The sequence below is a fragment of the Geotrypetes seraphini genome, chromosome 1, assembly GCF_902459505.1.
Source record: "Geotrypetes seraphini chromosome 1, aGeoSer1.1, whole genome shotgun sequence".
NCBI lineage: Eukaryota > Metazoa > Chordata > Amphibia > Gymnophiona > Dermophiidae > Geotrypetes > Geotrypetes seraphini.
In genome coordinates, this window is record NC_047084.1 from 121708365 (window position 1) to 121726284 (window position 17920).

The 17920-nt window shown below is 47.9% G+C and overlaps 1 protein-coding gene across 2 annotated transcripts in view; it reads right to left on the reverse strand.

The window, feature by feature from the left end:
• The window catches only part of TLN1 (talin 1), a 690102-nt gene that overhangs the window by 336721 nt on the left and 335461 nt on the right, over nucleotides 1-17920 (reverse strand). For both annotated transcript variants that reach the window (XM_033937496.1, XM_033937486.1), the window contains one exon: nucleotides 14702-14996. In XM_033937496.1, the coding sequence (XP_033793387.1) occupies nucleotides 14702-14996 (295 nt within the window). The remainder of the gene's footprint in view (nucleotides 1-14701; nucleotides 14997-17920) is intronic.

Consider the following 17920-nt stretch of genomic DNA (forward strand, 5'->3'; position numbering starts at 1 on the left):
CCTGCTGGGAAAGGGGATAGAGGGGTATAGATAGAAATTTACTGCACAGGTCCTGGACCTGTTGGGCCGCCGCGTGAGCGGACTGCTGGGCGCGATGGACCTCGGGTCTGACCCAGCGGAGGCATTTCTTATGTTCTTATGTTCTTAACTGGACGCCGGAGAGTCACTGGACGTGGTATATTTGGACTTCAGTAAAGCATTTGATAGCGTCCCTCATCGAAGATTACTAAAGAAGCTGAAATCGATAGGATTAGGAGACACTCTAACTACATGGGTTGGGGATTGGCTGAGCGGTAGAATTCAGAAGGTGGTGGTGAACGGTACCCCATCCGAAGCATCGGACGTGATCAGTGGAGTGCCGCAGGGCTCGGTCCTGGGCCCGATTCTATTTAACTTATTCATAAGAGATATGACACAAGGACTCAGAGGAAGGGTATCACTGTTCGCCGACGACGCCAAACTTTGCAACATAGTAGGCAAAAGCTTATTACCTGATAATATGGCACACGACCTACTGCTGCTGGAACAATGGTCAAATACTTGGCAGCTAGGCTTCAATGCTAAAAAATGCAAGATAATGCACCTGGGTAAGAGAAACCCACGTAGAACTTATGTACTAAATGGCGAGACCTTGGTTAGGACCACGGCGGAACGCGAACTAGGGGTGATCATTAGTGATGACATGAAGGTTGCCAATCAATGATGGGGTGTATCCGCAGAGGTTTCGTCAGCAGGAGACCTGAAGTTATGATGCCGTTGTACAGAGCCATGGTGAGGCCTCACTTGGAGTACTGTGTTCAGTTTTGGAGACCACACTACCGAAAGGACGTGCTGAGGATCGAGTCGGTTCAGCGAACGGCCACCAGGATGGTCTTGGGGCTCAAGGATCTCACGTATGAAGAAAGACTAAAAAAATTGCGGCTGTACTCACTTGGGGAAAGAAGAGAACGGGGAGATATGATTGAAACATATAAGTACATCACGGGACGCGTCGAGTCAGAGGATGATATCTTCTGGCTCATGGGACCCTCGACCACCAGAGGGCATCCGCTGAAAATCAGGGGAGGGAAGTTTCATGGCGACTCCAGGAAGTACTTCTTCACCGAAAGAGTAGTGGATCATTGGAACAGACTCCCACTCTAGGTGATAAAGGCCAACAGCGTGACGGATTTTAAGAAAAAATGGGATACTCAGTGGGATCTTTAAGGGAGTAAATTCAGGGGAGGGGATACTTGGAATGGGCAGACTTGGATGAATGGCAAAGGAGTTAATTTGAAATCATAGAAAAGCTAAGTGGAAACATATCACAGGACTCCACCATTTTACTACATGGGAAATTACTCACGCTCCCTTTCAAATGTTATATATAGCACAGTTACTCTTTGATGTTGAAGGATGTCCCGATCTCTCCTCCTCTTCAACCGATTCACAAAATCGCTCAAACCACTTGTAAATAGTCCTCATGGTCACTACAGCGTCATCATAAACTAATTTTAACATTTCATGTTTTTCTTTAGCGGTTTTTTGTAGTTTGAAACAAAATTTCATGTTAAAACACATCTCTCAACAGTAGCTCACAACTGACTGCACCCAACAAGTTGAAACTTGTCACACACTGTTACTAGGATTCAACGCACCACTGCCAATACTGAAAATCCCTGCCTTCCCGCTGGATGGCGCTCGGTAGCAGCATTCACCATGTTTTATCGCACCTCGTATTCCGCCTTAACCTTTCGGTTCTAGGCGGACTACAATAAGAGGTATCTGGACATTTCCAGGGAATTACATTTTCAAAGTTTATAGTAAACTGAAAACAACACCAAAATGTTTTATGTCGTATCTTCCACAGAACTCGGTCAATTCTTATGAAATTTAGTACATCATGTCCTGAATGACATTGATGTAAAATGTTGTAAATATTTCCCACTATCTTGTGAAAATGAATTGTTGCTATGGGATATGCGCAGAAGCAGGTCGATTGTAAACAGTCTCTGTATCAAAATGGTTTTCACAGCAGAAGACCAAATTCTGATAAAGAGGTTACAGCGGTCGAAGATGGTTGAAAGAGTTTCCAAAGAAGGGTTAAAACAAATGTTGGATGTGCTGCTACACAAGATCCGAGCCATGAGCACCATGGATTGTAAGCCAGGCAGCGGACGACCGCGCTCAGTTCGCGGACGACCGCACTCAATTCGCACACAGACGTACACGATCTTCTACAAAAATGTAAAAAAGGGAGATAAAAATTTGTGGAGAGTGATGAGGAGAAAGCAAATGTGCTAAACAAATACTTCTGTTCTGTGTTCACAGAAGAAAATCCTGGAGAAGGACTGAGATTGTCTGGCAAAGTTACACGAGAAAATGGAGTAGATTCTGCGCCGTTCACGGAGGAGGGTGTTTATGAGCAACTTGAAAAACTGAAGGTGGACAAAGCGATGGGACCAGATGGGATCCATCCCAGGATACTAAGGGAGCTCAGAGAGATTCTGGCGAGTCCTATTAAAGACTTGTTCAACAAATCTCTGGAGACGGGAGTGATTCCTGGGGATTGGAGGAGAGCGGATGTGGTCCCTATTCATAAAAGTGGTCACAGGGATGAAGCAGGAAACTACAGGCCGGTGAGCCTCACTTCAGTTGTTGGAAAAATAATGGAAGTGTTGCTGAAAGAAAGGATAGTGTATTTCCTTGAATCTAATGGGTTACAGGATCCGAGGCAACATGGCTTTACAAAAGGTAAATCATGCCAAACGAACCTGATTGAATTTTTTGATTGGGTGACCAGAGAGCTGGATCGAGGACATATGCTAGATGTAATTTACTTGGATTTCAGCAAAGCCTTTGATACAGTTCCTCATAGGAGGCTGTTGAACAAACTTGAAGGGCTGAAGTTAGGACCCAAAGTGGTGAACTGGGTCAGAAACTGGCTGTCGGACACGCCAGAGGGTGGTGGTTAATGGAAGTCGCTCGAAGGAAGGAAAGGTGACTAGTAGAGTCCCTCAGGGTTCGGTGCTGGGGCCAATCCTGTTCAATATGTATGTAAGTGACATTGCTGAAGGGTTAGAAGGAAAAGTGTGCCTTTTTGCAGATGATACCAAGATTTGTAACAGAGTAGACACCGAAGAGGGAGTGGAAAATATGAAAAAGGATCTGCAAAAGTTAGAGGAATGGTCTAATGCCTGGCAACTAAAATTCAATGCAAAGAAATGCAGAGTAATGCATTTGGGGATTAATAATAGGAAGGAACCGTATATGCTGGGAGGAGAGAAGCTGATATGCACGGATGGGGAGAGGGACCTTGGGGTGATAGTGTCCGAAGATCTAAAGGCGAAAAAACAGTGTGACAAGGCAGTGGCTGCTGCCAGAAGGATGCTGGGCTGTATAAAGAGAGGCGTAGTCAGTAGAAGGAAGAAGGTGTTGATGCCCCTGTACAGGTCATTGGTGAGGCCCCACTTGGAGTATTGTGTTCAGTTTTGGAGACCGTATCTGGCGAAAGACGTAAGAAGACTTGAGGCGGTCCAGAGGAGGGCGACGAAAATGATTGGAGGCTTGCGCCAGAAGACGTATGAGGAGAGACTGGAAGCCCTGAATATGTATACCCTAGAGGAAAGGAGAGACAGGGGAGATATGATTCAGACGTTCAAATACTTAAAGGGTATTAACGTAGAACAAAATCTTTTCCAGAGAAAGGAAAATGGTAAAACCAGAGGACATAATTTGAGGTTGAGGGGTGGTAGATTCAGGGGCAATGTTAGGAAATTCTACTTTACGGAGAGGGTGGTGGATGCCTGGAATGCGCTCCCGAGAGAGGTGGTGGAGAGTAAAACTGTGACTGAGTTCAAAGAAGCGTGGGATGAACACAGAAGATTTAGAATCAGAAAATAATATTAAAGATTGAACTAGGCCAGTTACTGGGCAGACTTGTACGGTCTGCGTCTATGTATGGCCGTTTGGAGGAGGATGGGCAGGGGAGGGCTTCAATGGCTGGGAGGGTGTAGATGGGCTGGAGTAAGTCTTAACAGAGATTTCGGCAGTTGGAACCCAAGCACAGTACCGGGTAGAGCTTTGGATTCTTGCCCAGAAATAGCTAAGAAGAAAAAATAAAAAAATTTAAATTGAATCAGGTTGGGCAGACTGGATGGACCATTCGGGTCTTTATCTGCCGTCATCTACTATGTTACTATGAGTCAGGAGGACGCACTGCAAACACACCAAACTCACCAAATAGCAAGGGAAGCAGGAATAAGCCATGACGATCTGAAATTAAAGCGTTTTAAAAAGCGTTGTGCCCAAGAGTTAACTTTACACAACAAAGACACACACCTGAAACAGTGCAAGCAGCTTTGGACCAAGTAGCCGGAGCACAGCATCAGCTTCATCTGGTTTATAGATGAAAAGATATTTACAGTAGTTCCATCAATTAATACACAGAATGATTGCCGGTATGTGACTTCAACAACACTGAAGCGCGAGGTTAATACCAAACATCTACTACGGACCGGCCTGACCTTCAGCCAGTCACAGTCATGGTCTCGTTTGCAATCTCAAAACTCGGATTCACAGATCTATTCTTCATCGATCCTGGGGTTAAGATCCAACGGCGCATACTACCAGGATGTCCTCTTGACACAGAAGCTGTTGCCAGCATCTGTCGCATGCCAGGAGACTACTTTATCTTCCAACAAGACAATGCCCCAACACATTGGACAAAGGACACCATAGAATTGCTACATCAGGAGACCCCAGAGCTCTGGCCTGCAAATTCACCAGACCTAAATCCAGTTGACTACTGCAGTGTTTTTCAACCATTTTTGGGCAAAGGCACACTTGTTTCATGAAAAAAATCACGAGGCACACCACCATTAGAAAATGTTAAAAAAATTTAACTCTGTGCCTATATTGACTATATATAAAGTAATTCATTTGAGTGCCACCGCCGCCATCGGGAACAGGCCGTCGCCAAGTTCTCCCTGCTTCTCTTCACCGCGGGGCCGAACAACTCTCGCCACCCGTCGTCAATTCTAACGTCGGAGAGGACGTTCTAGGCCAGCCAGGCAGCGATTGGCTGGCCCAGAACGTCCTCTCCGACGTCAGAATTGACGCGAGTGGCGAGAGTTGGCCGGCCCCACAGGGAAAAGCAGGGAGAACTTGGCGCCGGCCTGTTCCCGATGGCGGCGATGGCACTCAAGTGGCTAAAGAGCCGCAGTTTGCCGGCCTAGGGACAACACTGGAGGGTGGCCAGCTGTGCACCCCCTTGGGACGTAAACCCGGGGTGGGGCAGACCGCCCCCCCCACCCTGGTATGCCACTATCTGTACCTCACTCCCTCCCTATGACCAAAAATTCTCCTTTCTTCTATTCCCCGTGTACACAACCATCTCTTTCCCTCCCTTCCTCTCTCCAAAGTCCATGCCTTCTGTGTCCAAACACTCATTCCCTCCCCCACCTCAGCATCTCTTTCCCTCCCTTCCTCTCTCCCAAGTCCATTTCTTCTGTGTCCAAAAACCCATTCCCTCCCCCACCTCAGCATCTCTTTCCCTCCCTTCCTCTCTCCCAAGTTCATGCCTTGTGTCCAAAACGCACTCCCTCCCCCCTTTTGTGTTCCGTGTTTGCCTCCCAGCCCATCTTTGCAACTTTCTCAGCAAAACGAAGCTCAAGCCGCGAGGCTTGTCTTCTGCTTCCTGCCTGCCCTGCCGCGCACAAATAGCCGAACGGAAGTATTCTCCGACGTCAGCGCTGACGTCGGAGGGCAGGCTTTGCTTAAGCCCTCCCTCCGACGTCAGCGCTGACATCGGGGAACGCTTGTGATCGGCTATATGTTAGCTGCAGGGCAGGCAGGAACAGAAGACGAGCCTCGCGGCTCGAGATGTATTGAACTCCGCGGGTCCCCCGTCCAGCTCTCTCCTGTCCACGTGGGGCGGATCGCCCCTCTCCCTAGACTGTGGCCTAGGACCCTGGGGGAGCCCGGGGCCCCTGAATGCAGGACTGGTGGTACTGCCCTGATGGCGGCCCTGACCGTACGGCACACCAGGCAACATCTCGCGGCACACTAGTGTGCCGCGGAACAGCGGTTGAAAAACACTGGACTACTGCATCTGGGGGCAGATAAAGGAATGGGTCGACCAGACAGTGATATCTGATGTCAAAGACCTCTAAACAGCTGGGAGAAGCAGGAGGAGAGCGGAGGGGAGAGCAGGAGAGGAGGCAGAATCAGCGGGACCAGCTGGGGCAGCGGCAAGTTATCTCCGCCCACCCCCGCCATCATCCATTGAAGCTCCCCCTTAAAAGGGGAGGGGCCAACGGTGCTCGGCCATTCAGCTCTCTAAACAGCTCGGAGAAGCAGGAGGAGAGCGGAGGGGAGATCAGGAGAAACCCGGAGAAGGAGGGGAGAGCAGGAGAGGAGGCAGAATCAGCGGGACCAGCTGGGACAGCAGCGAGAGTTTGCGCCGCCCACCCCCAACATCATCCATTGAAACTCCCCCTTAAAAGGGGAGGAGCCAACGGTGCTCGGCCATTCGGCTCTCTAAACAGCTGGGAGAAGCAGGAGGAGAGAGCAGGAGAAACCTGGAGGAGGAGGGGAGAGCAGGCAGAATCAGCGGGGCCAGCGGTGAGAGTTAGCTCTGCCCACTCCCGACGTCATCCACTGAAACTCCCCCTTAAAAGAGGAGGGGCCAACGGCGCTCGGCTATTCGGCGCGTGTCAAAGGCGCTCGCCTTAGCGAGAGTGCCTTTGCGAAGGGCCTTGAGAAGGGATGAGCCACCACTAAAGAAGAGCGAAGGGAGACCACAGCAGACGCAGAGGACATCCAACCAGGCAGGCCCAGCAGGTACAGAAACACACAACTAGCCAGACACAGCAGATACTGAGGACACTCAGCCAGGTGGGACAAAGCAGGCAAAAAGGACACACAACCAGGTGGGCACTGAAGACATAACCAAGCAGGCACAGAGGACAATCACAGCAGGCACTGAGGACACAGCAGACACTGAGGACACTCAGCCAGGTGGGACAAAAAAGGCAAAAAGGACACACAACCAGGCGGACATTAGCACGTAGACACTGAGGACAACCACAGCAGGCACAGAAGACATCCACAGGAGACCGGCAAGTGGGCAGCAATGGAAGCAGGATGTTGAGCTACCCAGTGTTCTGCACCGTCTGCCATATGTATGACTACCTCCCTTCTGGGAGGCAGTCTTACATATGCGCTCGATGCGGAGAACTGGAAAGCCTGAAGAAGCAAGTTAGACTCCTGGAGGGCAGAATACTGGTACTGGAGGCACTTCAAGCAGTGGAGGAGGAAGACAGAGATGCAGAGATCGTTAAGACGGAGGACACCATCAAGGAAGAAGTCCGGGCACTGGAGAACTTCATAGAAGAGGCATACAGGGAGGCCGTGGAAAAACACCAGCAACAGTGGAACTGCCGGGATACGCCTACAGAGAGTGTGGACCACCAGACGGACATCCACCAGGAGGAAATGGGGGATACAACAGCAAGATCTGGAAACAGCGGAGGGAACCCCCAAAGAAGACGAATGCCACGATGAGAGGAAATGGATAGGAACGAAGGACACTTATCTACAGCTAGAGAGATGGACAGCAATTGTTGTGGGGGACTCTATCATCAGGCAAGTTGACAGCCACATAGCGGGAGGAAGACTGGATCGACATAGTGAGCCGCATTAACAGGATCATCGACAGTGTGGAAGAAGATACGGCGGTGGTGATCCATGTGGGGACGAACAATGTGAGCAACAGGAACTACAACAGGGAAGGACTGAAGGACCAGTTCAGGATACTAGGAAGGAAGTTGAAGACCAGAACACAGAGGATAGCATTTTCGGAGATCCTGCCAGTACCCAAGGCTGATGAGAAGAGGCAGATGGAGCTGCAAGCAGTCAACGCGTGGATGCGGCGCTGGTGTGAGGAAGAAGGATTCCACTTCGTGCATATCTGGACGTCGTTCTGGGGGAAGAGCAAGCTATACAGGAAGGATGGACTCCACCTCAACAGAGACGGAACTAGGCTATTTGCAAGCAACATCAAGAAAGAAGTGGAGAAGTTTTTAAACTAGGAAGAAAGGGAAAGCCAACAGTCAACCGGGAGAGAGAGTCGATGGTTCGGGAACCGGTATACCCGGAGGATACCATGCAGGAAGATGGAGGGGAAGATTTACCAGATTTCAGACAAGACGGACCAAAAGGGACACAAGCGGGAAGGACACGCAAGAAGGGAACAGGTTGCAAACTCAAGTGCATGTATACGAACGCAAGGGCCTTAGAAATAAGATGGGTGAATTAGAAGCTGTGGCACAAAAGGATAATGTTGACATCATCGGCATCACAGAAACATGGTGGACTGATGAAAATATCTGGGACACGGTGCTACCGGGATACAAACTATATCACAGAGACAGAGTGACTCAAAAAGGAGGAGGCATTGCCATATACGTCAAAGAGGGAATTGAATCGACTGGAGAGAACATGCCACAACAGACGGATAAGTTAGAGTCTCTATGGGTCAAAATTCTGGGAACAAATGGACCGTAAACGAGGATAGGCATCTACCGACCCCCAGGGAAGTCCGAAAAAATTGATGGAGAAATGACGGAAGAGATTAAATGCAACTGCAAGGAAGCAACACAGTTATCATGGGCGACTTCAACTATCCGGGGATAGACTGGAACCTAGGCACCACCGGCTGTGCTAGACAGACCAAGTTCCTGGAAACTGTAGACAATTGCTTCCTAGAACAACTTGTCAAGGATAATACAAGAGGAAATTCAATTCTGGACCTAATTCTAAATGGACTAAAAGGACCGGCACAAGATGTAGAGAATCAGCGATCACAATACGATCCACTTCAACCTGGAAATAGGGGCAAAACATTGGTCCAGAACGACAACCATGGTGCTAAACTTCCGAAAAGGGAATTATGAAGGAATGAGACGCATGGTGGGGAAGAAGATTAAGAAGAGGATGAACACTGTAAAGATGCTAGAGCAAGCTTGGTCTCTTTTTAAGGATACGGTCACCGAGGCACAAAGCCTATATATACCATGTATCAAAGAGGAAAAAGAAAAAAAAACCAGCGTGGCTCACTGTAGAGCAGCAGTCTCAAACACGCGGCCCACGGGCCGCATGCGGCTCCCCAAGGAATATTTTGCGGCCCGCAATATGTCCTCGACTAAAGCAGGGGTCTCCAATCTTAAAAGGGGAGGAGCCAACGGTGCTCGGCCGTTCAGTTCTCTAAACAGCTGGGAGAAGCAGGAGGAGAGAGCAGGAGAAACCTGGAAGAGGAAGAGAGAGCAGGCAGAATCAGTTCCAGGCCAGCCAATCGCTGCCTGGCTGGCCCGGAAGTTCCTTCCCGACGTTAGAATTGATGTCGGGTGGCGAGAATTGGTCGGCCCCGCACTGGGGAAAATAAGCAGGGAGAGTTAAGACCTCAGCGCAGCCTGTTCCCTGACTGCGGCAGTGGCGGCCTGTTCCCCGATGGTAGTGGCTTGGGGGAGGGCAGGGAGAAGTAAAGAAAGAAAGGGGGGACAGGGAGACAGAAAGAAAGAAGGGAGACAGAAAGAAAGAAGGGAGACGGGACACAGACAGAAAGGGGCATGGAGAGAGAAAGAAAGAAGGGGGCAGGGTGAAAGAAATAAAAAGTTGGGGGAGGGAAGGAGACAGATGCCAGACCAGGGGAAAGGAAGGAAGGGAGAGAAAGGAAAGAAAGAGATGTCAGACCATGGGAATAGGGACAGAAGAAGAGAGAGACAGAAGGGAAGATAAGACATGGAAACGTAGATTTTGAAAAGAAAGCAGTTAATGCCAAAGATGGATGCAAGGCAGAAAGTGAAGATGGAAAGAAAACCAGTCAAAGGACAAGAAGACCCTGGAAACATAGTTAAATGCACAGAAAAATAAAGTCACCAGACAACAAAGGTAGGGAAAATGATTTTATTTTCAATATAATGATTGAAATGTGTCAGTTTTGAGAAAGGAAAGATATTAAACTTTAAATGTGAGGGCTGCAGAAAAAATAGGGTACTTGGAGGGCCGCAGAAAAAAATAGTTAATGACAATTTTGCATAAAGTAAAACTCTATAGTTTATAAATCTTTCCTTTAACTGTTAAAGGAAAGATTTATAAACTATAAAGAGTTTTACCTCATGCAAAGTTGTCATCCTATATAATAAAAGGCTAACTCGCGCATGCGCAGTCCTATTTGCGTGTTCCGTGCGCTGTAGGTCTGTGGCCTAAGGAGTGCGCATGCGCGCTAATACGTCACCAGCCTATCGCCTCCACAAGCCGGACCGCAGCCAGACGACGTTCTCCGTTTCTCCTGCCGCCGCCGCCGATCTCCGTTTCTCCTTTGCCGCCCACCCCCTTCTTTTCCCGCGGGCCCGAATGGCGATTCCAGCAGCGTGTTCATCAGTCTCCACACGCTGCTTCGGGCCCTTCTACTGCCCTGATTTGCTCTGCCGCGTCTCTGATGATGTCATCAGGGACGTGCCAGAGTAAATCAGGGCAGTAGAAGGGCCCGAAGCAGCGTGTGGAGACTGATGCAAGCGCTGCTGGAATCACCACCTTTGTAGTCCGGCCCGCGGGAAGGGAAAGGGGGGGGTAGAGGAAACGCTAATGCTGCTGCACAGGGAACTGGTGGGGGGGGGAGGGAAATGGAGGGGAAGGGAATGCTGCTTTGGACGGACAGACAGACAGAGAGAGGAAGGGAAACACAAAGAAAATAAGAAATACACAGGGGCAGGTGCTCAGGGAATTGGTGTGGGGGGAGGGAAATGGAGGGGATGGAATGCTGCTTTGGACAGAGAGAGAGGAAGGGAAACACTAAGAAAGACACAGGGGCAGGTGCACAGGGAACTGTTGTGGGGGGAGGGAAATGGAGGGGGATGGAATGCTGCTTTGGACAGACAGACAGAGGGAGGAAGGGAGACAGAAAGGAAAGAAGAAAGACACAGAGTCAGGGAGATACACAGAAAGACAGACAGGCAAAGGAGGCCAGGGACAGAGACAGACAGAAAGGACAGCGGGAGCTGCGTCAGGAGGGGTGCGGGATGCGGCAGTGGGAACTTTTCCAATGGGTGCAACTGGGCAGCTGTCGGGAACCTTTGATCAGGGGCAGAGCAAGGTAAGAGTATCATAGGGATAAGAAGGAGGAGGGAGGATAAAAAAGGAAGGGATGCCTACTGCTGGACAGGGGGAGAAGGAAAGAGATGCTGATGGACAGGGGAGGTGAAGAAAAAGGAACGGAGGACTAATGTTGGACAGAGGGAGAAGGAAAGAGGTGCTGCTGGACAGGGGGGAGGTAAAACAAAGGGAGAAGGGCTGCTGCTGCATAAGGAGAGCAGTGAAGGGGTGGTGGTGGACACAGTGGAGGTAAAAGGAAGGGAAAATGGACAGGGGGAGCAGGCAAGGGGTGGTGATGGACAGCCAAGGAAAAATAAAGGCAGAAAGAAAGAAAGCGGCTAAGGAGAGAGAGAGAAAAAAAGACAGACACACACACATATGTTCTAGCACCCGTTAATGTAACGGGCTTAAAGACTAGTTTCTTTAATAAGACATTAACTATTTTTTTCTGCGGCCCTCCAAGTACTACAAATCCAAAATGTGGCCCCACTAAGGGTTTGAGTTTGAGACCACTGCTGTAGAGGTAAAGGAAGCGATCTGAGACAAAAAAGCCTCGTTTAAGGAATGGAAAAGATCAAAACCAGACGAAAACTGGAACAAGCACAAACAACAACAACGCTGGTGCCATAAGGCAGTAAAAGGGGTCAAAAGAGACTACGAGGAAAAAATAGCCAAGGAGGTGAAAAACCTCAAGCCGTTCTTTCTATATATTAAAGGGAAACGACCCGCGGAGGAAGCAGTGGGACCGTTGGATGACCAAGGAATAAAGGGAGCGCTAAAGGAGGACAAAGCAATCACCGACAGACTGAACGCATTTTTTGCGTCTGTTTTTACCGAAGAGGACATACACAGCATACCGGAACCCATCAGACTATATGCTGGAAGTGAAAACGGGAAACTGACAGGGTTAATGGTCAGTCTAGAAGAGATATGCAGGCAGATTGATAGGCTTAAGAGCTGAACTGCTTCAACTAATAACCAATCTGTCGATCAAATCGGGAAAGATTCCAGAGGACTGAAAAGTGGTGAATGTTATGCCGATCTTCAAAAAAGGTTTGAGGGGAGACCCATGAAACTACAGACCGGTGAGTCTGACCTCAGTACCGGGAAAGATGGTAGAGGCGCTGACGCTGATAAAGGACTGCATCATTGATCACCTTGACGGACATGGTCAGATGAGGACGAGCCAGCACGGTTTCAGCAAAGGTAGATCTTGTCTGATAAACTTGCTGCACTTCTTCGAGGGAGTCAACAGGCAGATAGACAAGGGTGACCCGGTCGACATTGTATATCTGGACTTTTAGAAAGCGTTCGACAAAGTTCCGCATGAACGACTACTTCGGAAAATTGTGAGCCATGGAATCGAGGGTGAAATACTCACGTAGATTAAAACTGGCTGGAAACAGAGAGTGGGGGTAAATGGACAATACTCGGACTGGAAGAGCATCACCAGTGGGGTGCCGCAGGGCTCAATGCTTGGACCCGTGCTCTTCAATATCTTTATAAATGATCTGGACATAGGTACAACGAGCGAGGTGATTCAATTTGTGGACGATACGAAGTTATTCAGAGTAGAGAAGACGCAGGGGGATTGCGAAGATCTGCAACATGACATAATCAGGCTTGAGGAATGGGCATCGACATGGCAGATGAAATTCAACGTGGAAAAGAGTAAAGTGATGCATGTCGGTAACAAAAATCTCATTCATGAATACAGAATGTCCGGGCCGGTACTTAGAGAGACCTCTCAGGAAAGAGACTTGGGAGTTCTGATCGACAAGTTGATGAAGCCGTCCGCGCAATGTGCAGCAGCGGCGAAAAGGGCAAACAGAATGGTGATCATGAACAGATTGGAGGTTATCATGCCACTGTACCGGGCCATGGTGCGCCCTCACCTGGAGTACTGCGTCCAGGACTGGTCGCCGTACATGAAGAAGGGCACGGTACTACTCGAAAGGGTCCAGAGAAGAGCGACTAAGATGGTTAGGGGGCTGGAGGAGTTGCCATACAGCGAAAGATTAGAGAAACTGGGCCTCTTCTCCCTTGAGCAGAGGAGATCAAGAGGGGACATGATCAAAACATTCAAAATACTGAAGGGAATAGACTTAGTAGATAAGGACAGGTTATTCACCCTCTCCAAGGTAGGGAGAACGAGAGGGCACTCTCTAAAGTTGAAAGGGGATAGATTCCGTACGAACGTAAGGAAGTTCTTCTTCACTCAGAGAGTGGTAGGAAACTGGAACACTCTTCTGGAGTCTGTCATAGGGGAAAACACTTTCCAGGGATTCAAGACAAAGTTAGACAAGTTCCTGATGAACCAGAACGTACGCAAGTAGGGCTAGTCTCAGTTAGGGCACTGGTCTTTGACCAGAGGGCTGCCGCGTGAGTGGACTGCTGGGCATGAGGGACCGCTGGTCTGACCCAGCAGCAGCAATTCTTATGTTCTTAAACAGTGCCTCATCTCTGTTTGGGCTGAGCTGAAGCAGGGCATCGTCCATAGGTCAATGGTGGCCAAGGATGAAGGCAAGCCTTCATGCAAAGGGAGAGCACTTTCAACATCTGCTAAATTGAAACGTTACTTTTAGACTTTACATTTTTCTGCAAGATACGCTATAAAACTTTTTGATTTGCTTTTATTCAGTTCACAGTTCATTTTTACAGCTAGTGTTGAGGTGCGGTAAGAAATATTTACAACATTTTACATTGACTTCATTCAGGACAGGAACACACTAAATTTCATAAGAAGTTCGTGAAAAATATGACATAAAACATTTTGGTGCAGAAGATGTGAGGAATGTTATATTGGGGATACAGGACAGATGCTAAGAGAGGAGACTCAACTCACACAGGGGCCACAAAGCAAATAAAGGCGATACCTGGATAGTCAGAACCTTTGAGGTTAAAATGATATCAATCAGACAGGAAAGGATCTGGGTTTCCATAAAATTATACTTCTTTGTTACCTTCTGAGTAACCCATCCACTCCTCCCCACTCTACCTCTACCTTGAGATTGTCATTTAAATGCTTTTCATATTTTATTGTACACATTTTGATATCATTATCTCTTGCTGACAACTGATCCGGAGAAGACAGTCCAATTTTAAAAAAAAAAGGGTTGGTTTCTTTTTTTTAATTTCTGTTTTATTACCTTGAAACTGGACTAAGACAGCAATCCCATTACTTTATCCTAGTGAAACCAGGGCTTTATGGGGGTGGGTAAGCAGAGTGGGCAGACTTGATGGGCTGTAGCCCTTTTCTGCCGTCATCTTCTATGTTTCTATGTCAACTACAGCCTGGTCATCTGACAAGCTACTTCAGTCCTTGGTTGCTGATGATATCGAAATCCAACCAGCAGCTGGGTCTGTTTTGAAATGTGTCCTTTGGTGGACTACAAGAAAGACAAAAACTATCCTGGATAAGGAAAAAATTTGTACATGACAGCTAGGATGAATGCTAAGCAGAAAGGATGAGTGACCTGTCTTTTCTGCCGTCACCTACTCTGTTGCAACTCGGGCAGCAGGGAGAGCCACAAGAGCTATTCAAATACGAGAGAGTCCGAGAACTGACCTGCGTCTCCCATGGAGCTGAAAATGTTTTCTGTGACGTTCAGGATGGTGTCTGTGGCCACGTCGTAGCGCCCTATAGGCTGCCCACCGGTGGCATACTGTTTAATGTGCTGCAGCAAGTCATTGAGTGCCTGGGTTACAGCAGTGGCAGCTATGCCCACCTGCTTCAGAAGCTGATTGTCACTGGTAGCTGCCTGCGATGCCTCCACACAGCCTTCCACAGATTTTGCTACCAGCTTCCCTGCCTCTATTAGTTGCTCCTGGCAGACAGGTGAGCTGATGGTGGGAGCAACAACCTACAGGGCAAGAGGAGAGAGAGATTGTTAAACAGCAAGTCCTTATGATGCTCGTTCTTGGTTAATGATATTTTTCTGGTGTTGGCTGTAACTCAAGAACAGGATTAAGTAGTACAACAAAGCATAGCTACTTACCTTAACAGGTGTTATCCAGGGGTAGCGGTAATATGTTCTCATATGTAGATGACGTTATCCACGGAGCCCCGGTATGGACAGTTTTAAAAGTGCATCGCCACTTTAAGAACTTAAGGAAGTTCGCAAACTGCCTGCACTGTGAATGCGCGCAGTTCCTCAATTCTGTAAGCAAGCTAAGAAGCCAACCAGGGAAGATGGTGGGTTGTGAGAATATCTGCCTGCTGTCCCTGGATAACACCTGTTACTGTAAGTAACTGTGATTTATCCCAGGACAAGCAGGCAGCATATTCTCACATGTGGGAATCCCTAGCTTACTACAACGGGATGGATGGAGAGTTGGCTATTAAGAAAATAAATTTTGTAATACTACTTCGCCTAAGTGGCCATCCCGTCTGGAATAAGATTCTAGACAGTAGTGAGATGTGAATGTTTGAACTGAGGACCAAGTAGCAGCTTTACAGATTTCATCAATAGGAATCGAGCATAGGAAAGCAACTGAAGCTGCAATAGCTTGGACTTTGTGGGCTGTGACGCGACTCCCCAGTTGCAGCCCAGCCTGAGCATAACAGAAGGCGATACAAGCCGCCAACCAGGTAGAAATAGTTCTTTTGGATACAGGACATCCTAACTTATTAGGATCGAAGGAGACAAAAAGTTGAGGAGATGTCCTACATGGCTGAGTACGGTGTAAGTAGTAGGCCAGAGCTCATTTACAGTTCAAATTATGAAGAGCTGTTTCTCCAGGATGAGAATGAGGCTTATGAAAAAATACTGGAAGCACAATGGGTTGATTGAGATGGAATTCAGTGACTACCTTTGGAAGGAACTTTGGATGAGTGCGAAGCACCACTTTGTCATGATGAACACTGTAAACCATGGATCCGCCACCAGTGCCTAAAGTTCACTTTCTCTTCGAGCAGATGTGAGAGAGATGAGAAAAAACACTTTCCGAGTGAGATACTTAAGATGAGCCGAGGACATTGGTTCAAAAGGAGGCTTCATCAGTCTAGCAAGAACCACATTAAAGTCTCAAACTACTGGAGGTGGTTTGAGGGGAGTTTGACATTGAAAAGTCCTTTCATAAACTTGGAAACAAGAGGATGAGCAGTGAGAGGTTTTCCATCAACTGGTCTAAGAAAAGCATTGATAGCACTGTGATGTGGGTTTGATAGCACTAATCGAAGTGGTCTTGAGGCCAAAATTGGACAAATGTAGAAGGAAATCCAATATTGAAGATACAGAGGTGAATTTAGGATCATGATGATGAAGAGTGCACCAAGCAGAAAACTATGTCCATTTCTGCTGGTAACACTGTTGTGTAGATGGTTTTCTTGATGCTTCCAATATCAGTCTGACAGGCTGGAAAAGATGAAAGTCAGCCGGTCAGGCCGAGAGGTGCCAAGCTGCCAGGTGCAACAACTGAAGATTGGGATGCAGAAGAGACCCATGACTCTGCGTGAGAAGAGATGGAAAAATCTGGATTGGTTCCTTGATACTGAGTTGAAGTAGAAGGGAAAACCAGGGACTATGAGGATCATGGTGGCCTCCTCCCTTCTGAGCTTGACCAGGGTCTTGAGGATGAGAGAGACTGGAGGAAACGCAAAAAGAAACTTGTGCGTCCAATCCAGAAGAAAAGCATCCGCTTCTAGCCATTGGGGAAAGTACTGCCTGGAGCAAAACTAGGGCAGCTTATAGTTGAGGGGGGATGCAAACAAATATATCTGAGGGGTCCCCCACTGAGAGAAGATGTGATGCAGAATTGCAGAGTTGAGCATTCACTCATGAGGCTGAAGAAACCTGCTGAGTTTGTCTGCAAGAAAATTCTTTTCTCCTTGAATGTATATTGCTTTCAGGAATATGTTGCAAGCAATCGCCCAGTTCCAAATCTTCTGGGCTTCCTGACAAAGACAGAGCGAGCCCGTGCCACCTTGCTTGTTTATGTAGTACATTGCAACCTGATTGTCCGTGTGGATAAGAAGGACGTGGTTGGTGACAATGTGCTGAAAAGCTTTGAGAGCACTGCAGGTCACTCGGAATTCAAACAGATTGATATGGCAAATATAGTCCTGGGCAGACCAGTGACTTTGAGTGCAAAGACTGTCCAGATGAGCCCCCCAAGCATAGGTGGACAAGTCCATTATCAGAACCTTCTGATGTGGAGGTGTATGGAACAAAAATCCTCTGGAAAGATTGGAAGAGTTCATCCACCACTGCAGACTGTTGAATTGAAGGAATGATGAAAATATGTTGAGACAGTTCATCGAGAGCTTGAGACCACTGAGATGCGAGAGTCCATTGAGGCATTCTGAGATGAAGTCTTGCAAATGGAGTAGTATGCACTGTAGAATCCATGTGACCCAGTAGCACCATCACTTTCCTGGCCAAGAATGATGGCAGGTGAGTAGTATGAGTGTAAAGCTAAAGCTGAATCAAATGTTCTAGTCTTTGCAGAGGGAGGAACAGCTGAAGAAAAATGCTTTGATATGAAGAAGAAGGCTTAAAAGATTTAGAAGCTGAAGGCTTAGGCTTCGATTAAACAAAGCATTCCAATGTTTCTCATGATCAGTGAGCTTTTGTGTGGCATTTTCAATAAATAGAGTCTCCAAACAGCTCATCTCCCATGCAGGGAATGTTCGCTAATCTGACCTGAAGATTGATGTCAGTAGCAATGAGACGTCTCACATGGCTAAGAGTCTCTTAGCCACGTGAGACGTCTCATTGCTACTGACATAGCTGAGGCTCTGGGAGACAATTCAAACGAATCATAAGCAAATCTTGCCATATATCTT